Source organism: Hyla sarda, chromosome 4, assembly GCF_029499605.1.
Source record: "Hyla sarda isolate aHylSar1 chromosome 4, aHylSar1.hap1, whole genome shotgun sequence".
Classification (NCBI taxonomy): Eukaryota; Metazoa; Chordata; class Amphibia; order Anura; family Hylidae; genus Hyla; species Hyla sarda.
Window position 1 is genome coordinate 143741862 of NC_079192.1, and position 23633 is coordinate 143765494.

Below are 23633 nucleotides of genomic sequence, written 5' to 3' on the forward strand. Positions count from 1 at the left end.
ATCCCAGCATGCCTGGACAGTAAGGGCATGCTGAGGATGTGTAGTTTTGCAACATCTGGAAGGGCACAGTGGTCTCCAAACTGTGGACCTCCAGATGTTGCAAAACTGCAACTCCCAGCATGCCCAGACGCCAAGGGCTGTCTGGGCATGCTGGGAGTTGTAGTTTACAGGGTCCCTTTACAGCAATGCATGTCGCTTTACGGTGACGTGCATTGCTGTAGAGGGCCCGACCGCGGCTGAAGATCTACTCACCTGTCTCCTCCTCCGCCGTCTTCATCGTCTGGATCCGGGTCTTCGGGGACGAGGTAAGTACCGGGGCTGGTCCCCAGCACTCCCCCGTCCCCCGCCGCGTCCTCTGGTCTTCCTCCCGTCCTCTCCGGACTTCAAGGGGCCGGGCAGGACGGGAGGAAGTAACCGCCCCCCCTCCTGCGATTGGTCGGTTAACTAACCGACAGATCGCAGGGGATCGGAGGAGGTGGCAGGCTTGCCACCTCGCTCCTAGGCTCCAGCATGGTCCTGGCTGTCTGTGACAGCCGGGATCATGCAAAATTACCGGGCGGTCGGGTCCCAGAGACCCGATCAGCCCGGTATCGCCGCAAATCGCAAGGGCGATTTCCCTTGCGATTTGCGGCGATCGCCGACATGGGGGGCCTACATGGCCCCCCTCGGCGTATGCCCTGGATGCCTGCTGAAGGATTTCAGCAGGCATCCAGTTCCGATCTCTGCCCGGCGAGCGGCAGAGACCGGAAAAGACCATGACGTTGTGGAACGTCATTGGTCCTTAAGAGGTTAAGTTTTCTAGTTTAAGAACTGTGATATACAATTTCTATTTATTTATTTTTTATATATAATTTTTTTTTTTTTTTTTGGGGAAGCCACCTAGCAGACGCACATTTCTTTCCTGTGTCATGTGTATGAGAGTTGGGTCCCACAGAGTAGATATTGCATGTGAACAGAATCCGACCTGCATAGACTGGCATTTGGTATGATTTTCCATAAAATGTAATAAACCAGATTTAACTGCAATGCCATGCCACCACTGGCAACTACATTTGGGTCTTGTTTTAATCTGCTTGCGGTACCTGCATCATGGAATCTTATTCAAACAGTGTAGCAGTGTGTGCCCACCGTTGACTGACTAGGCATAAATTGATGGAAAAACTGATTGGATGGATCAAGCAGGGGTACTCTGGTGGAAAACATTTATTTCTTAATTTTTAAATCAACTGGTGCCAGAAAGTTAAACATATTTATAAATTACTTCTAATTAAAAATCTTAATCCTTCCAGTACTTATCGGCTGCTGTATGCTCCACAGGAAATTCTTCTTGAATTTATTTTCTGTCTGACCACAGTGCTCTCTGCTGATACCTCTGTTCATGTCAGGAACTGTCCAGAGCAGGAGAAAATCCCCATAGCAAACCTCTTCTGCTCTGGACAGTTCCTGACATGGACAGAGGTGTCAGCAGAGAGCACTGTGGTCAGACAGAAAAGAAATTCAAAAAGAAAAAAGAACTTCCTGTGGAGCATACAGCAGCCGATAAGTACTAGAAGGATTAAGATTTTTTAGCAGAAGTAATTTACAAATCTGTTTAACTTTCTGGCACCAGTGGACTTTAAAAAAAGATTGTTTTCCACCCGAGTACCTCCTTAATATACAGGTGGCTAGTGTAGGTGTGCCTAAGTAAAGTGTTGTTTTCTTTTCCCTAATCTGTACAGCCATTCATGATATGTAGCACAATCTTGCATGTAGACATGGAAGAGAGAAGGAAATGAATAATGATGAGTGGGGCGACAACAAACAGAACCCAGGGGCTGGCGTCTGAGGTACAGATGGTCTACAATGGAGGTGATGACTTAGGAGTCAGGAGACCTGGGTTCAGTCTGGTGTCCATGTAACGGATCATACATCCAGGTGCCAGGCTGAGTCTGTGTTAAAGGGAACCTGTCATCAGATTTTACCATATATAAGGCACGGTAAAGAGTTATATCATGTAAAATCCTCTTTCTTACCATGCTCGGGGGAGGTTCCTGTTGGCAGTGATGGTGAGGATATGCTGTTGAAAGGTGTCCCCTGGGCGGGGGATTCATCCTTTTCTAGTCCCGTCTGCTGCGACTGTAGTCACGCCTCCTCATCGTGATTGACAGCCCAGGCACGAGCAAAGCAGTGATGTGGGCTGTCAATCATGCTGAGGAGGCATTATATATGGCAAAATCTGATGACAGGTTCCCATTAAAGGAGTAGTCTACTGAAAAGTATCTTCAGTCTGTTATACCCGGGCTGGGGGAAAAAAAACTCGAACTCCCCTTCCTCCATCCCCAGTTGCATTGCTACACCTGTTCGGTCCTCCGGTCTGGTCGTCTTCCTTCTTCCGTGTGCACGGATTGTGCTCAGCCTATCACCAGCCAAGGTGGGACATTGCTGTGGCCGGTGATTGGCTGAGCTCAGCGTGATGATCTGTGCACACAGAAGACGACCTGACTGGAGGACCGAACAGCTGTATTGGCGCTTTTTTATTTTTTAATGTAATATTTTTTTTTTTGCAGCCCGGGCACAACGGACTGAAAATACTTTTTAGTAGACTACTCCTTTAATGACTGGAATGTTATTTGAGTTCCCAAACTGACATTTTTTACCTCAAACTTTTTTTTTTTTTGGTTAGCCAAGGAGGTTACTCATTACCAAAATACTCTATTTTTGACACAAGTTTTTACACTGTAGAGTAAACCCTCAACTTACGATAGTTTCAACTTTCGATAGCCTCTTTGGGTTCTTTACTTGGCGCTCCTTGGTCTGTAGGACATCCAAATAGACTGCAGCTTCTTGCTGATGAAGTGTGCTGCTGCAGGAAGTGTTGCATGTTGCACTAGTGCATTTTCAGTAAAGTTTTCAGGCATTTCTGCAGTACAGTCACACACTACAAACAATACACCTCATATACATGTCCTAGCATGCTCTGACTTCTGCAGACCTTCATGACATGCTGGGATTTGTAGTTCTCCTTGCAGCTTTGTGAAGGGGGGCTCCAGAACCAATTATCACTTCTCCTTAGTTATGAATTTGTTATACAGTGGTTTAAACATACAATGGTTGCCCCTGGAACCAATTAATATTGTATGTTGTGAGACCATTGTATAAAGTCTTCTAGTCTACAGAGCAAAGCTATAAAAAAAATAGGTGGTTAACACTTTGAGGACTGCCTATTGTGAATGTTGTTGTGGTCATTGTAAACCTGAAATAAATAAAGATAAAATTCTGATACATTTTCTTAAAATTTGAAAGCAAATTCTTTGTTGTCTTTGGGCTAAGAGTAAAATTTCCATAGCCAAGTGGACACAATGAAAATACATGACACAAGGTCTTTTCCTATCTACGGTGGATCACCATGTGCTGAAATGGCAGATATCAACATGGATTTTCTGTAGGTAGTTGGAGCCTTCTTTCTCGCCTACTACTGTCCTCTACACAAACCCAATAATATGCACTGCTGCCTATGCATACCATGGCTATATGACAATAATGTATAGGATAACACAACCTCTTAATAAAGGGGTTCTCCGGCACTTAGACATCTTATCCCCTATCCAAAGGGGATAAGATGACTGATCGCGGGGTTCCCACCGCTGGGGACCCCCGTGATCTTGCATGCAGCACCCCAGTTAAAATCAGTCCCCGGAGCATGTTCGCTCTGGGTCTGATTACCAGCGACCACGGGGCCGGCGGCGTGTGACGTCACGCCTCTGCCCCCGTGTGACGTCATGCTCCGCCCCTCAATGCAAGCCCATGGGAGGGGGCGTGACAGCTGTCCTTTGGATAGGGGATAAGATGTCTAAGCGCCGGAGTACCCCTTTTAATGGCAGTAGTGTCTAATATTGGCATGGCATACACTTGTAAATACCATCCCTCATTTGATTTGTTGCAGCTCCTGTAACCATGATTTGTAATGTCACCGCCAACATTAAACAATTATTCCGGGTTACTATACAACTGTTGAAGTGTTTGCCACCAATACCTTTTTTTTTTTGCCAGGACTGGGGTCTGATCCAAAAGTAAAGAAAGGTATAAAGAAAAGCTTGACACATCTCTTCCCTTTGGATCCAATCCCAGATTTATCAGTGGAAAAAGGGCAGTAAGCATTCTGCAACTGCTTTTTGGGAACCTAGCCATTCAATCTACTACTTAAGAGTATGGGCTTTTGTATTGTCAAGTGTGAGGAGGAAGAAGTTCTAGATGGCAGAACATTGTACATTGGGCAGTTGCCCATTTTTCCACCCACTATTCCCCCAACTCTAGTTATATTTATTAGGTCTAACTCTGCCTATTAGAGATTTTCCATAGATTACACAGTCAATTACATTGTTTGTGTGACATAAGTGAACAAACCCGTTTACAAATGCGAAGACACATTTAACCCATTGTTCATTCAATGTAGTTCCCAGGGACATGCCACAGACATTTTCCCAAGCTTTTTCCACGGCAGCAAAGTCATTATTTTATAGCAGCAGTCGGGCATGTATTATTGTTGGTTTTCTTTGTCTTTGCGCTGTTCTGTGAGCCCTCTATATGAGATATTTACATTCCTAGAACTTGCACAGCCCAACTAATCAGAGGTCTCCTTACAAGAAGCAGAAGTGGCATAAGCTTTTATTCTGTATGCCCCCTCTTCTGGAAGAATACTTGAGCCTTGTGTTGTTGGGAGTATTTTTATTTTTTTATGGTCCTGATATCTGTCTGCCTTTCTAGTTACCGTATTTTTCGCCATATGACGCTCCGGCATATAAGACGCACCCAATTCTGAACCAAATACAATGTAAAGTATAGGACAGTGATCTTCAACCTGCGGACCTCCAGATGTTGCAAAACTACAACTCCCAGCATGCCCGGACAGCCGTTGGCTGTCCGGGCATGCCAGGAGTTGTAGTTTTGCAACATCTGGAGGTCCGCAGGTTGAAGATCACTAGTATAGGAGGTAATACTCCCCGCCGCTCCGGATCAGTCACCGCTGCCCTGGATGTCGCCCTCCAATGCTGTTGCAGCATCCCCGGGGTGTCCCCGTCACTCCGGAATGTCTCTGCTGCCCAGGATCCTCTCTCTCTGTCGCCGCCATCACGTCGCTAAGCACGCCGCTGGCACGGAGCAGTCATTCGCCGATCGGACACCGAGGAGGCGGGTAAGGTCCCTCCTGGTGTCCCTGCAAGCTGTTCGGGACGCCGTGATTTCACGGCGGCGGTCCCGAACAGCCCGACTAAGCAGCCGGGTAAGTTTCACTTGCGCTTCAGACGCGGCCGTGATCGGTGATGTCCTGTATTAGCCGCGGGTCCCGGCCGTTGATGGCCGCAGGGACCGCCGCGATATGACAATGTGTATTTGCCGTATAAGACGCACCAACTCCCCCCCACCCCCCCCCCCCCCCCAAAAAAAAAAAGTGCGTCTTATACGACGAAAAATATGGTACTTGACGTTCTAGTTGCTGGGGACTTATCCTGCATTATCAGTCAAGTTTTCCATCGGTAATATTTCTACCCCTGTGCCTTTTGCCCTGTTAGTTTCTCCTTGTTTTCGTCCTACCAGTATTTCTACTTGTCAAATCATTTGCAGTGAAATTCCGCTCCTGGGGTGAAAAACAATAGGGCTAAAGTGTGTGATGGAAATCGAGGAGACAAGGCTGTCAGTGGGACTTCTACCAGAAATGCAGAATATAAAAGTGGAAATGGGGCTATCACCAGCTCATTCACAGAACAAGCACTTAGTAATAATGGCCCATGCTATCTACATTGGAGGGATTGTGCTTGCTTCCTGTGTACACAGGCCTGATACCAGACTATTGTTCACATTCATATTTGCATATCAATAACCTCATCCATGTGTGTTTCTTGTGTCAACATAAAATTAAGTGCATTTTATAGAATAATAAAAGAAGAATCTAGGTCAGACAAGAGTTTGTGTAGCAATAGTCTTATGCAATTTTGTATGTTTAAAATACTGTTCCATCTAGATGTTACACAAACCTGCCTAATATTGAAATGTATATGCCATGCAATAGGGTTGCCACCTTTCTTGGGGGAAAAAATACCGGCCATGCTAATTTGCATAATTAATTATATATGCTTAACATCACAGGATACACATGTGAGGGAAATTTTGTCCTATTCTGACCCCTATAGCTTTTTTATTTTTTGCGCCCCGATCTGTAGTTTTTAATAGTACCTTTTTTGTTTTGATGTGACCTTTTGGCATGCCCTAATACAGCCTGTAGCTCAGCAGCTGCCCCAAATGAAAACTACAATTCCCAGCATGTTGGACTATATAATAGTGTATAGTATAGGTCAATGTTTCCCAACTAGGGGTACCTCCAGCTGTTGCAAAACTCTGTTCCATTGAAGTGAAGTTGTAATACCACACACAACCTAAAGACATGTGTGGAGCTGTTTGTGGAAGAAATCAGCTTTGTTTTATCTTTTCCTGGATAACCCCTTTTTAATGCTGTTGGTGGGATGACCCTTTTAATAAATGTGGAATATTTTACTCCAGCACAGTTTGCATTGTTCTGAATATATTCTCTCCTATAGACATTTTAATTTTCAGAGCTATTGTAAAATGTGTCTGTTTACTGCGAGTAACTAAGCATTTTAGACTCTGTGGCTTATTTTATAAGTTCTTCACACTAAAAGTCCTGCTAGAAATGATCCGTTTTACAAATGTGTAATCTAGTAGTATTGAGCTGGTAGCACACAGCGCTCCTAATGGCGTTAGCGCCACCTTCTGATCAGAGGTAATCCTAAAATGTGCAGTACTGTATTTGCTTACTGCAACACTGAATTCTGATATTTAAATGTTGTTTTGTGTGTTTTATTTTATAGGGAAATTGTTTGTCCCCAAGCAAAAGCCCAAAGATTTTTTAGCAGAGGAGAAGCTCTCTCTTGATCCAGAACTGGAAGAGGCTTTGAGCAGTGCCACAGACATTGAGCTGAGCGACCTTGCTGGTTTGTATTTAAAGAGATAATGTCACGTCTATGACATGTACTCTGCTTGTTTCCTACAATGACTTAAATGTGTATTCCAATAAAAATAGTCAGAAAGAAGATAGAATGTCCAGCGCAGAATAGGTCCAACGTATCGACTTTATTGATTAAAACCCAGGAAACATGGATGCAGCAAACACAGGTGATGCGCTTCGGCTCAAGAAATTAGCCTTAGTCATGTATGACAAAGGCTCATTCCTTGAGCCGAAATGCGTCACCTGTGTTTGCTGCATCCATGTTTCCTGGGTTTTAATCAATAAAGTCGATACGTTGGACCTATTCTGCGCTGGACATTCTATCTTCTTTCTGTACCTGTTTGGCGCTGCCCACGCTAGTCCGTGCGCATGGTGCTTGAGGAAGAGACACCAATAAAAATAGGCAGTAACACCTTCCACACCCGTATAGGTGGCCACAGGCATAATGCTAGACATTTACTATCCAACTATATATTGTTATTTCTGTGGTCTAAAAACTGATTTCCTTCATAAGGAAATTTCCTCCATTTGCAAAACTTTCTGCTTGGAAAGTTATTCCCGCCATCCATAGATCTCCTTTTATGCCTACGTTGTGACAATTCCTTCCTTTGAAGCATTCTTTCACTTCTAAGATCATTTTACAGTGAAATCTAAATAAAATTGAGTCATTTTACAAATGTAAAAAGTGTACCGTACTTGTGGCACTCATTTGGCCAGCATATGTTGAGATCCCACAGTCCCAACAGATTTGAAAATAAACTGTAAATTCCCCACAAGATCGTGCAGAATTATTTATATTTTCTTTTTTTTTCTGCAAATTCTTAAAAAATTAATAAAAAAAAAATTACAAATCTATTTAAATTTGTGTGTTTGTAAATATCTATGCGTGATATTGATTTAAAATACATACTGTATGACACATTCACTAAATCAATTTGGATGGTTTTAGTCCTGTCCTGATTTTAAAGGGGTATTCCAGGAAAAAAAAATCAACTGGCCTCCAGAAAGTTAAACAGATTTGTAAATGACTTCTATTTAAAAATCTTAATCCTTCCAATAATTATCAGCTGCTGAAGTTGAGTTGTTCTTTTCTGTCTGGCAACAGTGCTCTCTGCTGACATCTCTGCTTGTCTCAGGAACTGCACAGAGTAGAAGAGGTTTACTATGGGGATTTGCTTCTACTCTGGACAGTTCCCGAGACAGGTGTCATCAGAGAGCACTTAGACAGAAAAGAACAACTCAACTTCAGCAGCTTATAAGTACTGAAAGGATTCTTTTAATAGAAGTAATTTACAAATCTGTTTAACTTTCTGGAGCCAGTTGAGATATATGTTTTTCCTGGATAACCCTTTAAGTACAGAAACTTAAGGATTTTACTTAGAGTTTTATGTAAGTAATCGTATTACCAAGCATTTTCCCTTTTGCCTTTTAAGCTATCCTTGGAATGCCCAGCATTTATCCAAACAGCACTAGTAATGGATATGATATTCAAGGATTTCCCAGTGAGTATTTATTTATACCTAAAATTATGGGATATAAAGAAAGTTCAGCTTACATTTAGCAAACAAAAGTTTTCTTAAGACAGATAAATAATGGATTTAAAGGCTGTGGACACCTTTTTAATTTTTTTTATTCTTTCTTTGTACTACAAAAACATTTTGTCTTTAGGTCTTTATTAAAAATATTGTTTAGTTACTCCTACAGTCTCCTGGTTTTCACACAGTGCATCCTGTTCACAAAATCAGAAGCTGCTTGATGGGTCCAGCCCTTATTTTTTTTCTCTTCTGCATGGTCTTCTAAGCTGAAATTCGACTTTTAAAAGACTACCGTATTTAAAAACCATTAAATGGCATTTTATTCTCATTGAAGTCTATATTGGACTCGTTTTCTGTGAAAAGTATTCCTCTAAAGTATTTAACCCCTTACTCAGCGTTTTTTTTAGTTTTTTGCATTTTCGTTTTTTTTTTCTCCTTACTTTTAAAAATCATAACCCTTAAAAATGTTCCACCTAAAAATCCATATGAGTGCTTATTTCTTGTGCCACCAATTCTACTTTTGTAATGACATCAGAAAAAAAAAAAAAGTAGTTGCTTCAGGCATACTGGGGGGGGGGGTTTGGGGGGCTGGGGTTTGTGGGGCTGGGGGGCTGGGGTTTGTGGGGCTGGGGGGCTGGGGTTTGTGGGGCTGGGGGGGGGTTGGGGGGCTGGGGGGGGGTTGGGGGGCTGGGGGGGGGGGTGGCTGGGGGGGGGGCTGGGGGGGGGGGGCTGGGGGGGGGGGTTGGGGGGGCTGGGGGGGGGGGTTGTTGGGGGGGCTGGGGGGGGGGGTTGTTGGGGGGGCTGGGGGGGGGGGGCTGGTGGGGCTGGGGGGGCCAGGCCATCCACCTTCGCTGCAGGGACCTTTCACATTCCGGTGGGGAGGGTGAGCCGGTCTGTGCCATCCATCTTCACCGGGAGGCCCTCTTTTTTCCGGGCCGGCCCCGGACTAGTAACGTTGCATTGACAACGACGACCCGCAGCAGACATCCGTGTGCAAGGACAGCCCTAACGTCATGGATGTCTGCTGCGCACGGACGTCCCTGTGCGGCAACATCAGCCGCCGGGACCGATCGGATAAGACGCGCATCACCGCATAACCCTGCATTATATCTTGGGTGTACAGCGTACAGGTACTCCCTGCGTCCTTAAGGGGTTAAAAATGTAAAGGTAGCTAGGGACATATATACTAAAACATTCTATTTGTTATCCTCGCTTGGTTGATGTTAATCTTAATAATATAAAGATAAACCTAAAGTTAACCATAATGTGCTTCCGTAATGTGCTGAGCTAAGCAATTTAAGAAGTCCCACAAAAAATTGTTGGATCACTGGCCGTGTATGGCACTCAATTTATTGGGAGGATATTTAGAAAAAAACTTGAAAAGGTATGTTATTAGCCACTCCTAACTAACTTATACATAACAGTAAACTACTTTTTTTTTTTAGATATAACCACAAGTCCTTTTTAAGACAGGATAAGTAATAACACTTTTTTGTAGTTTCTTCCATTTTTCACAGACCTTTTGAAAAATGAAAGAAGTGATCTGATTGGTTGCTGTGGGCAACTGCACCACTCTTACTCTACACAGGTTTAGATAAATCTCCCCTAATGTGTTTTGAGAAGTTGCATATGCTGAGATCCACCAATTAATATTGAGTGCTATATTGGTTGTACATGCGTGCTTGTTCCTTTCATTGTTTTATCTGGTTTAATTCTTTTTTTTAAGATGTTGTAAAGGCAGAACCAGTCAGACCAGTGTTTGATGAACCACCAAACCCTACCAACGTAGAGGAGAGTTTGAAGAGAATAAAGAACAATGATCCTCGCTTGGTTGATGTTAACCTTAATAATATAAAGGTAAACCTAAAGTTTCTGAAAGACATTAGATATGCTCATCATTATTCAGCGTGAGAATCTGGTAGCTTAATTGGTATCTCTGCAGCTTTGCAGCATTAGAACAGTAAAGTATTCAGTTGTTTTCTCCTTGGTTTGCATTGCCTATGTTTAAGGCAGTCTGTTCTCCAAAATGTCCATTGGCTTCCAATAAAATTGATCATTGTGTGTTCTGCATTCATACCAGCCTCTGGGGTCAAAAGCCAATGGGATTTGTATCCTTTGAACAGCATGTTAGCAACATGCACTTTATGGGTAAAAAGATATGAATTAGGCAGATCCCATTACTGTCTTCTAATATATGAAATAAAAAATGTAATAAAGGGGTTTTACCATTTACAAAAAACATGGCTTCTGGCCATCTCCAGCCTGCTCATGGCTGAATGAGATGGTCGGGAAATTTGGTCACTCCAGACTGGCTGGAGATTGCCGGAAGCCATCTTTTTTTGTATACTGGGAGAACAGGGCTCAGCTTAGCACTTCCCCCGCCTCATTCTTTGCAGTCGATGGCGGTTTGAAAGCCCAGACTCGTCCAAACCTTTTCATGTGTCTCTATAATAAAGTTTTGTTAAATTACAATAACTCTTTAATGGTCAAGTTGTCAGTAAACAAATTCTCTTATCAGATGTCACATAGTTCTTCCAACCATACACAATGGCCCTGATTTTCTAAGAGTGTTGTGTAGTTTTCTTTGTGGTTTTTAATTCTCTACAATTTGTTTCCCCGGAATTTCCTAAGGTTTCCCTACATTTTTCACTTTTCCCTACATTTTGCTTTTTTTTTTACACATGCTCTGATCTGTAGGTTTTCCTGAAAGCCACCACATTTTCTGTGGAAACCTTAGTAAATAGGTTGAGTTTTTGTGAAAATGTCGAGGACACACCCCATTTTCCTGATGGCCATGCCCCCTTTTTCGGGTTTTCTCAGTAAAATGGAGAGTTGTTCGGGTTTTTTTCATTTCTGGCGCAATGAGACAGAAGCAAAACATGTCGGTTTACAATAGTAAATCAGGGCCAATGTGATTAATACATTATGAACTCTTATGACAAAAAAAACTAATATCAATACAAATACATCAAATCTGTTCTGGGATTAAAATAAACACTGTACTATTATGTACTTGCAGCATACTTTTGCATAAATCAGCAGTACAGTAGTAAAAATGCTCTTGACAAGATGTATCGGTTGTTAGAGTATTGGCAATATCTTGTGATTCCCTGTCTTCGGACAGTGCACAAGATTATGATCTTGGTATAAGGGCCTTATTGGACGGCCTAAGCCAATATGGATGGGTGCTTGTTCAGAGCCTTCAACGTGCCTTAGTAATTGTGTGGGGAGTGCCACACATACCAGCCCTCTGCTGCCATCACTTGCCAGCCGCACATCCCCTATTACATGGGGAGATGTTCTACCAACGGAAGATTGATTTCTTTTTTTCTTTCTTTTTTTGACAGGTATGTATGACCCAATCAGATATTGCAGTTTAGTTTTGGAGCTTTGTTGTGCCAGGATACCTTGTTTATGTCCACATTGTACTAGCCTCCTATGAGTAACTTAATTAAATTAAACTAAATGAATAGTAATTATTAAAATTAACCATGAATCATTCAGTTAAAATAGTGATACCATTATAACAGAATCCTGTACTTGTGTTGTGAAAAGTTATGTACCGTGCTTAATATATATGTTGTTTCTTTTAGAATATCCCAATTCCTACCTTGAAAGAATATGCAAAGGCTTTAGAATCAAATACACATGTAAAAACAATCAGCATTGCAGCAACAAGAAGCAATGATCCAGTAGCAGTAGTAAGTATCATTTGAATGGTCTGTACTCTGCTTTAACCCCTTAAGGACACAGGGCGTACAGGTACGATTCTATTCACCGCTGGTAATCCGTCAGTAAACGGAATAGGTTGCCTGCTGAAATCATTCAGCAGGTACCCCATGACAAAGCCAGGGGGTCCTGAAATCCCTGTATCGGCGATCGCCGCAAATCACCGTTCAATTAAGACTGGCTATTTGCGGCAATTCCGGGTCAATCGGGTCCCCGGTGACCTTGGAAAAAAACGTAATAGGTGCTGTCGGAGACGGCAGCTATAACCCTTTACCAGCAGGAGTGAGGTGACAACAGTGCCACCTCACGATCGTCCTGATTCAGGACTCCTGCTGGGGGTGCCGCTCCCGGAACCCGCTCCACTCCTATTCCGGAAGGGCAAGAGTGGGTGCCGGGAGTTGACACTGGCACCTGGGGCCCCCCAATCCTGCCACACCCCAGGACCTGCTGCTGCGATTACCTTCAGGGAACGCAGAGGTAGGAGGTGAGGCTTTGCCTCCTGCTGTTGCTTAGCAACAACTCCCTGCATGCACAAGTGCATGCTGGGAGTTGTTGTTGTTATGCGACAGCAGAAGGCACAACTACAACTCCCAGCATGCCCTTTGGTAGTTTGTGCATGCTGGGGGTTTTGGTTGTGCAACAACTGGAGGCACATTTATTCTATGAAAAAGCGTGCCTTCAGCTGTTGCATAACTACAACCCCCAGCATGCACGGACAGCAAAAGGGCATGCTGGGAGTTGTAGTAGTGTGCAACCAGCTATTGCATAACTACAAGTCCCAGCATGCCCTTCAGCTGTCAGTGCATGCTGAGAGTTGTAGTTTTGCAACAGCTGAAGGCACACTTTTTCATAGAATAAATGTGCCTCCAGTTGAGTTAAGTTGCAACCAGTGTACCTCCAGCATTGCATAACTACAACACCCAGCATGCACGGATAGCCGAATGGCATGCTGGTAGTTGTAGCTTTGCAACAGCTGGAGGTTTGCCCCCCCCCAATGATAATGTACAGGGTACATTCACACAAGCAGGGATTTACAGGGAGTTTCTCACTCCAAGTGTGAGATGCTGCAAATTTTCCACTGCAGCTCAAACTCCCAGCGGGAAACTCTCTGTGAACCCCCGCCGTGTGAATGTAGCCTAAAAACACTACAATACACAAAATGCTATTTCTCCCGAGTACGGGAATACCCATTATGTGTACGTAAAATGCTCTGCGGGCGCACAACAAGGCTCAGGAGTGTGAGCACATCATGTACATTTGAGGTGATTTGCACAGTGGTGGCTGCTGGATAAACGCAACAAAAAAAAAAAAACACCCACATGTGACCCCATTTTGGAAACTACACCTCTCACAGAACATAACTGACCATGGTGTCCCGCTCAGCTAGGATGCACTAGGAGAGTCCCTTACCTGCGTCCGATCGGCAATTGATTGCTCAAAGCCTGTGATCCAGGCTTGAGCAATTGACCGCCGAAAACACTTATCAATGCAATGCTATGGCAAAGCATTGATCAGTGCCTGCAATCAATGTAATGCATATTATTGTTCCCTATGGGGGCTGTAACATTGCAAAAAAACAAGTGTAAAGAAATAGTTTAATAAATGTGATTTCACCCCTTCCCTAATAAGTCTAAGTCACCCCCTTTTCCCATTTAAAAAAAAACAAAACTATGTAAATAAAAAAATATAAACGTGCTATCGCCGCATGCATAAATGTCCGAACTATAAAAATATATGTTAATAAAACTGCACGGTCAATGGCGTACACATAAAAAATTATAAATAGCGTATTTTTCGTAACTTTTTATACCATAAAAAATTTATAAAAAGCGATCAAAAAAATCTGATCAATACAAAAATAGTATCGATTAAAACTTCATATCACGGCACAAAAAATTAGCCATCATACATCCTCATATGCGGAAAAATTAAAAAGTTATAGGGGTCAGAAGAGTACATTTTTAAACCTTTTAATTTCCGTGCAGGTAGTTATGATTTTTTTTCCCCAGAAGTAAGACCAAATCAAACCTATATAAGTAGGGTACCATTTTAATTGTAGTGTTTTTTTTTACCGAAAAATGCACTGCGTAGAAAGGAAAGCCCCCAAAAGTTACAAAATTGCGTTTCACAATGATTTTTTTTTTTATCGTAGATTTTTGAGTAAAATTACTGATGTCATTACAAAGTACAATTGCGCAAAAAAAAAGCCATCACATGGGTCTGTAGGTGCAAAGTATAAAGTTATGATTTTTAAATGATGAGGAGGAAAAAATTTAAGTGCAAAAACTGAAAAACCCTGAATCCCCAAGGGGTTAACCCCTTAAGGACGCAGGACGTAAATGTACGTCCTGGTGAGGTGGTACTTAACGCACCAGGACGTACATTTACGTCCTAAGCATAACCGCGGGCATCGGAGCGATGCCCGTGTCATGCGCGGCTGATCCCGGCTGCTGATCGCAGCCAGGGACCCGCCGGCAATGGCCGACGCCCGCGATCTCGCGGGCGTCCGCCATTAACCCCTCAGGTGCCGGGATCAATACAGATCCCGGCATCTGCGTCAGTTCGCGATTTAAATGAACGATCGGATCGCCCGCAGCGCTGCTGCGGGGATCCGATCATTCATAACGCCGCACGGAGGTCCCCTCACCTTCCTCCGTCCGGCTCCCGGCATCTTCTGCTCTGGTCTGAGATCGAGCAGACCAGAGCAGAAGATAGCCGATAACACTGATCTGTTCTATGTCCTACGGTGAACGGCGTGAACGAAAAAAAATTAAAAAAGTCCAAAATTCCTACTTTTTTAATACATTTTATTAAAAAAAAAATTATAAAAAATGTATTAAGTTTTTTATATGCAAATGTGGTATCAAAAAAAAGTACAGATTATGGCGCAAAAAATGAGCCCCCATATCGCCACTTATACGGAAAAATAAAAAAGTTAAAGGTCATCAAAATAAAGGGATTATAAACGTACTAATTTGGTTAAAAAGTTTGTGATTTTTTTTTAAGCGCAACAATAATATAAAAGTATATAATAATGGGTATCATTTTAATCGTATTGACCCTCAGAATAAAGAACACATGTCATTTTTACCATAAATTGTACGGCGTGAAAACAAAACCTTCCAAAATTAGCAAAATTGCGTTTTTCGTTTTAATTTCCCCACAAAAATAGTGTTTTTTGGTTGCGCCATACATTTTATGATATAATGAGTGATGTCATTACAAAGGACAACTGGTCGCGCAAAAAACAAGCCCTCATACTAGTCTATGGATGAAAATATAAAAGAGTTATGATTTTTAGAAGGCGAGGAGGAAAAAATGAAAACGTAAAAATTAAATTGTCTGAGTCCTTAAGGCCAAAATGGGCTGAGTCCTTAAGGGGTTAAAGCATAACTATTATTACAAACGACTCAGCATAACTTAATAGTACAAGGGAATATAAGAAACATTGTAGTACATCTTACTAACCAGTTAACAATCCAGGATACCTGCCTTGAGTGTACCTGTCTTGAGGGATGCTAACAATATATGGAGTCGGCTCGCGACTAAAGACTGCTTTCAGCAGCTGAGGGCCACCGCTAATATCTGGTATGAGCGGTCTCCGCTACCAGTTATTTAAACTGTACATGTTACTGTCAGAACTAACAGTGGCATTCAATCAGTAGGGCTGAGCGATATTGGTGGTTAAGGGGTGCGGCGTGCGGTGGAGGCGGGGCGGGGAGGCGTTACATTATCGGATTATCGGCAAGGTAATTGCCGATACCGATAACGTCAAAAATCGTGAATATCGGCCGATATCGGCCAAACCGATAATCGGTCGATCCCTAGTGTTTAGGGCCAGTAGTGCATCACGTGCTTTCATGCAGACAGCGCGCTGCCTGCCTTTACTTAGCACACAGTGCAGATAGCTGGGCGCATGTCGACAGTCTGCATCAGACCAGTGAGCCAGCATCTGCAGCAGGCACAGAATAACAGAGCATCACCAAATGCCAGCATTTTGGTTTTTTTTAAGTCCCATCCCATTGCACAAAAAAATGTAATAAAAAGTCTGATCTGCAACAGATTATGAGGCAAAAAATTATCCCCCATACAGCTTTGTAGACAATAAAGAATTAAAAAAAAAGTTAGAGGTCTGAAAATGCACACTTAAATAATTTACATTTTAAGTCCATTTTACTGCAAATTGGTTAAAAAAAATCTATTTTATGGTAAAATGAAATTGTAATGAAAAGTGTAATTACAATCTACAATTGATCCTGCAAAAAACAAACCCTGTAGGTGTCTAGATAAAGCGAATTGAGTTATGGCTTTTAGAAGGAGAGAAGGATAAAATGAAAACCCAAAAATGTACATTTCCTGCATCATCAAGGGGCTTTAAAAAAAATAAAAAAAGCCCCCCCCCCCTTCTTACTACTTCATGTATGCATGCCAGCTTGTTCCGGAAATTACTGGTAGTATAGCAGAGAATCCTCACTTTAGCTTAAAGTCTAACTCCAATACCGCTCCAGAAAAAGGATATCTGTTTAAATCACCATGCAGCTTTGTAGCCCAAGCATACATGATCAGTAGACAGATTTGCCTGAAGCCCCATACAGATCTATGGGACTTCCAGCAAATCTCTTTCCGGATTGCTTTAGTCTCCGGCTACAAAGTTACCTGGAGAGTTAAACAGATATTCTATGTGGAGAGAGTGACCAGAGTTATGCTTTAACTTTTGCACCAAGGCTCATATGCCTATCTCTGCCCTTGTATACCGCAGCAGCAGTCGCAGCATGTCGCCTTTTATTGTAGTTTGGTGATATTTATCTTATTCATTTTTAGTCCTTCAAACTTAAGTGTATGACATTTTTTCCCCCCCCTATAATATAAAACTGTATTTTGTTTACACACTTTTTTCCCCCCTTCCCTTAGGCATTTGCTGACATGCTGAAAGTTAACCGAACTCTAAGGAGTTTAAATATTGAATCTAACTTCGTCACTGGTGCTGGTATTTTGGCCTTGGTGGAAGCACTTAAAGAGAACGAAACTTTACGAGAAATCAAAATTGACAACCAGGTATAATTTGTTTTTTAGTTGCACCATGATCATGTTTTCATCTTAGTCTTTTGTATAGACAGGCTGCTGTAGGATTACTCTTGACAGGATAAATATGAGGATAAGTAAAGCCAGATTTAACATAAGCGACATCTGTTCACTAAAGTGTAAAGGAAACACACAAAAAATATTAAGAAGGGGATGACTCATTTTAAAAATTTAAAATGGACATTGCTGACATTTAGATCTTATTTTCGCTCTGTCTGATGTAGTACGATTTGTCTTTTTATTAGGTGCCATATTACAAAATAATGGAATTCAGAGTTTACTGTTTCTTTTTGTTCTCCCTAGAGTAGAGTGGATACACAGATCTTATATAAAGCACAAAGGGCTCAACCTGTTAGACAAACAAATTACAATTTGTCTTGTGAAGCACCTGAAATTCCCAGCCACTGGTGTTACGATGGTACCCGGTGCCTGTTTTTTTTCCCCTCCCCCCTCCTCTTGACACAAAGAAGTCCCCATTCAGCCAATTGCTGGATGAGAGGAATCACTGCTGTGCTAAGCAGGAACTTCCTTGCATTAGGAGGAGACCTGGAAGCGGTGAGCAGGGAGTACCAGGCACAATCACAACAGCAGTGGCAGGGGATCTTAGCATTAGAGTATGGAAATATATATATATATATATATATATATATATATATATATATATATAAATATATAAATATATAAATATATAAATATATAAATATATAAATATATAAATATAAATATAAATATAAATATATATATATAAATTTTTTAGCCCAGCTAGGTAACGATTAAAAAAAAATTATATACTTAAATTTCTTTTTTGGTTTTTTTTATTCATGATTATTTATGTCATTTTCTAAACAGAGACAGCAACTGGGAACTGGAGTGGAGATGGAGATTGCTCGACTGCTGGAGCTTAATACATCAATTCTCAAATTTGGATATCACTTCACACAGCAAGGGCCACGGACAAGGGCGGCTAATGCTATAACTAAAAATAATGATCTGGGTAAGCCTGGAAGTAGTGTGCATTACTTGTATTTGTAATCATGTTGCCCATAAGTACAGGAAGCAGCTGCAAGCTATACAAGCATTTAGTCTGTCCAGTTACATAATGAAACATGTGGCAAGAAGCTGCTTTAAGTGTTAGTGGAATAATAATAGCTACTTCAGATTTTGTGTATATTCAGAGAAGAAAAACAAGAATACCCATTACATTTCCAACAGTGGTCTCAGTGGTCACTTTACCAGTGTTACCCTTCATATGTAGCAGAAAGCTGCTATCAAAACAGCAGCAGCATCATGAATTATTTTTTGTTTATTTTCACCTGGGGGTGGTAGTGTTTGTCTCTCCAATATCATTAGCAATTGGCACTGCAGTTATGATGTGTGGTGCTGTCTTTGAAGTATTCCCAAAAATGTATGGCATATGCACAGCAAATGCCTAAAAGGTATGGGTGTCATCTTTGGGGCTATCACGTTTTGGGAAAATGAATGACCCACACCCATTTACCAATTCTCAGCTGCAGTATCCACTATGTACTTTAATGCAATAATGGCTGCACTTCTGCACATATTTCTTGTCTGTCAGTCGTTTTCAGCCCTCAAAATTGCCCACAGCTTTATACTATAGACAGAGAAAGGAGCGTATTGATACCTAGTGTTTCAGTCATGCAACTTGCATGACTGAAAAAAAATGCTGCTACATCAAGTGCCCAGGGGCAGACCCTTTGCTTTAAGTGCCCAGTTCTCTGTATTGAGTTCTTGCCTAGCCCCTCCTTTTAGCTCTGAGTGATAGCTCTAACATCCAATCAAATCTTAGAGACAGCTGGGACATTAAAATATGTTTTTCTGTCATGGTTATTGCATGTCCAGAAGACAAAGCTTTCTTACATTCCATTGGCCATCCTCTGTATAGAACGATCAGCAGTTTTGTGGGCTCAAGGCTGCTGACATATTCCTTCTTAATATAGATCTTGGCGCACATACTCCTACATTACTCTTGACCTCTTTTCTCTCCCCTGTGTTAATTTCTCAGTGTGGTGGTTACGGGTACTTATCACTTCATATCTACTGGCAGCTCTTCCAACCTGACTGCAGGAGTACGCAGGTTACATAGTGCTTGGATTCTGCAACCTTTCTTGGTTGTATTGGTCTGCTTTATCTGTTGCATGTTAAAAATGCCTCTCTGCATGCTGGTGTGGACAAGGGGCCTGTATACATCTGGTAGTAACTGACTTTATATCCAGTAATATAAAGTAATGGAATAGCTTGATAGAGAGATGCTACTAATTTGTGATTTGTTCTACTAATATAACTAAACTGTTGAGACCTCCAACATGTTGCTACTATGTTACTTTTACTATGGAACAGATCTGCTAAGATGAGATTCCCTATAATGGAACTATACTAAAGGTATGCTAGTAAACAATGGGAAATCTGTGTTGTCACTTATTGAAGTTAGTGAAGGTAGTCTGGTGGCCCTTATGGCAACACTTTTTTCTTTGGCCAAATTAAAGTTCTCACGGTGACATAGGGGTGATTTATCAAAACCTGTACAGAGGTAAAGTAGTGCAGTAGTCCATAGCAACCAATCAGATGATTTGATTTTTTTTCAGAGGCTTTTTTTAATTTTATTATAGCAGGAACCTGAATTGCTGCAATTGATATGTTTTGTTTAGCTGATCAAGATTGTCTTCTGTTCTTATTACAGTTCGCAAAAGACGTGTGGAAGGAGACCACGAGTAAGCTTTCTACTTTGAGAACATTACTTAGAGGTTTCAACATCACTGGTGAATACATGAGCTTCATTCAGGTGTTATAGTCTCTGACTTCACCTGGCTGGGAAGAAGGGAAGATACTGGAAAACTACAGTTAGCTAAACGTTCTTTCACTATTTTTTTGATACACGTTGCTTCTTTTGATCTAAACCCTAGCAGACCATAAACTGTTGGAGATTTGAAGATTTTAGCCTACTCCTTGTGGAACTATGAATTTTAGTACTTTTACAGATACATTTCCAAGATCGCCACCCAGAAATGTCACGAAGATGCTGGATAGGAAGACTGAAACTTCTTAACTATAGCTTATAATACTGGCGTTTACAACGGAATGACTAGATGACAAGAATATTCTTCTATGTTTTCAGTTTGGATCATATGAGGAAAGATCTGCAATGTACAACATATAGAATTTGTATCTCCTACACTGCAATTGTTGGGACTATGTTAGTTGCTTTCAAATAAATTGGTGAATTTACACATTGGCCCAGATTTGCTAACATTGGCGGATTTTCAAAATCCCTATGCATGAGTGTTTAGCTCTAACATGCTACTAAGTCTGCTTGTTGTTTAGTTTATTGGGTTGCTTTCTGTTGCACCATGAACTGTAGGAAACCCCTAAGTAAATATGTTAGGACATACGAAAAATCAAAGGACAAGTCTCCTTTAGGGTATCTAAGCTGCTTTGTCAGTCTCAGTGAAAAATCTGAAAAAAAAAAAAAAAACTGCAAGAATGTGTTGTCTTTCAATTTAGAATATGTGGGCCATTGTATTCATTCTCTGCAGTTGTTTCCTAGGTTTTAGGTAACATGGCATCATCACATTGTTTTGCCTAGCAATGACTGGATTCATGCTGTTCAGTCATCTTAGGCTATGTGCACAAGGCAGAATGTCCGCATAGATTTGTGAATGTAACTTGACCAGAATTCTGGATCTTTCAATCATTTGCGGAATCTATAATAATTGATGCGGAATTCATGTAGAATTTCCGCATGAATTCACAGTACACGTAAAAAGAGTACCTTTATTCAATGCAAAAGGTAAATTCCAGGCAAATTCTGCACAAAATCCGCATTTAACGCAAAAATATGACATGACTTATATTTTTGCGGATTGTTGAATTTTGGCTGCGGAGCGTCCGCAGCGAAAATTCTGCTGTGTAAATGGGACTGCGGAATCCCATTGAAGTAAATTTGGCTTCAAAATCATGCAGAATTTCCATGCATATTTCAATGCGGAAATCCATGTGGAAATTCTACCATGTGATCATAGTCTAATAGTTGTGGCCATGATAGTGATGCACAGAGTGGGAGCTGGATTTGGCTTTAGATTTCAGTTAAATCTATTTTGCATCCTGTGAAGATATTAAATAATGAGATTCTAGAAATCTCAATTCGACTATAGCAAGCACTCCTACTCAGGATAGATTTCTTCTTCCTGTTAAGTTTTCTTTGATAAATACATTATGAATCCTTGAGGGATGGGTGTACATTGTCTTGGTTTCTTCTTTTGCTGGAAACAAGTACGGTAATTTGTAAAGCGATCATATTGCACTTCTGCAATGTCTTCAGGGAAACAATGTACCAAATATACATTCTCAGGAAATGATATACCTGGGAGTACCTAATATATCTTAGGATTTATGTCTTACCTTATGTATCTATGACTATCCCATGCCAGGGAACTATAGACCTGGAAATATCTGTCTTAACCTTCTATGATTCCATATACAGCCCATCAGGGGAAATAACAGCCCTGGGAATATATATATATATATATATATATATATATATATATATATATATATATATATATATATATCTTAACCAAACTTTCCATCTTGGGGAATTATATGTCTGGTATAGTTAGTATGTCTTCGTTTTATATGCCTCTGAATATCATACCGAGGAAATATAGACTTGAATAGTCAAAACATGTTAATATCATCATATATCTCCAGTTATCCTGTCCCAGGGTACCACAGACAAGAGAATACTTATTTCACAAGTTCCATTGCCTCCAAATATCCCATGAAACTATAGAAATTTTAACCTTTTTTTATAAACCCTTCTCAGATAAAATATATATGTATAGATATATTCTTGAATGAATAGATAGCCATAATAAATGTAGCCTTTTAGCCATTTAGATGAACCTACAGAACTCCATGTTTAAGGCAACATTTTACTTTACTTCCTTTACCATCCTTGATTTAGATGCTGAACATATGTACATTGGCTGTATTGTATTGTTTTTTTTCTCCATTTTATTTTTTGTTATAGTGTACACAACATTCATTTAAGGGTGCCAAACACTGTATTCTGGCGGTATATATTTGTATGTATTATACTTAATACTTGTTAAGGAGAGAACTTCAAATTTTCAGCATTTATAAATAAAGTTTGTTTTTCAAATTGTTGTTTTTGTGCTGACAATACAATGACTACAAAAGAAAACCAGCATAATATGTATGATACAAGACAAAACCCCCATCTGGGTACACCCTTCATATATAGTAAAATAAAAAACATAACAGATGAATTTAACCTTCTTTCCTCAGTATTCACTGCAGTGTTGGTCTTCTGCCAAGTAGTAAGTCTAAGGGGGTCACACACAGCATAAAAAAAATAAATAAAAAAAAAATACAAACATATTTTATTCAATTTTGTAAGAAAATACAAAATACAGAAAAGCAAAATAAAATAAAAGAATCTACAACAAAGCAGTTTACACGTTAGGTGCAATTTTTACAGGTAGGACATTTCAGCGTACAGGAAGTATCACTGTCGATCCTCCTCTCCCTTGGGAGACAACTAGCCCCTTGCGACATCTCCTAATGTGATCAAATCTTTCCTGAGTCGGAAGCATTCAGAATGCACCATGACTTATGATAATAATCTCATTTCTGTCATTAGGTGGGTAAACGTAGGCCTCCTAGCGTGCCACTCAACGATTCTATACTGTACCATTCAGTGGAACCAAATGGAGTGACTATATCTACTATTTCTGACATTGTATAGTGGGAAAGGATAAATACCCTCCATTTATCAAAGAACTTGCCAGTATGCGTGTCCCTGTGACGTTTAGTGTCTAACCTGTCTATCTCACATAGCAGTTTTAGCTGAGAGATAAGCATGGCCTCGGTTGGTGTTTCTGGCCGTAGCCAGTTAGAGAAAAGACATCTCAGTGCCACATGTCAAGTTATATGGACCAATGGAGGTGTTTTCCCTTCCCTCTGGGCATCACGTTCCGGGGGTCTATTTTGGTGGAACAGTAGGGTTCTCAGTGTGAAGGGTAGGGTAATGCCCCAAAGATTCTTAACAAAGCGTATAACCATGTGCCAAAATTCCATAACCTGTGAACATGACCATACCCCATGCCACATATCTGTAAGGGGACTGGAACACTTTGGGCACTCTGTGATCCTGTCAGGGAAGTCAGGCGACGGACGAATGTTGAAACCATACAATGCTCTATGAGCAAATTTGAAGTAAGTCTCACGCCATCTTTCATTTATGATGTGCC

The 23633-nt window shown here is 41.1% G+C and overlaps 1 protein-coding gene across 3 annotated transcripts in view; it reads left to right on the forward strand.

The window, feature by feature from the left end:
• Positions 1-22541, forward strand: part of LOC130368528 (tropomodulin-3-like) — a 68103-nt gene extending 45562 nt beyond the window's left edge. For 2 of the 3 annotated variants that reach the window (XM_056572318.1, XM_056572319.1), the window contains exons 4-10: positions 6861-6983; positions 8431-8499; positions 10259-10389; positions 12126-12233; positions 17173-17316; positions 18193-18337; positions 20042-22536. In XM_056572318.1, coding sequence (XP_056428293.1) covers positions 6861-6983; positions 8431-8499; positions 10259-10389; positions 12126-12233; positions 17173-17316; positions 18193-18337; positions 20042-20076 — 755 coding nt within the window. In that variant the 3' untranslated portion in view covers positions 20077-22536. Of the gene's footprint in view, positions 1-6860; positions 6984-8430; positions 8500-10258; positions 10390-12125; positions 12234-17172; positions 17317-18192; positions 18338-20041 lie in introns of all 3 variants that reach the window. The other variant, XM_056572320.1, reaches the window with a different exon arrangement.
• The last annotated feature ends 1092 nt before the right edge of the window (positions 22542-23633 follow it).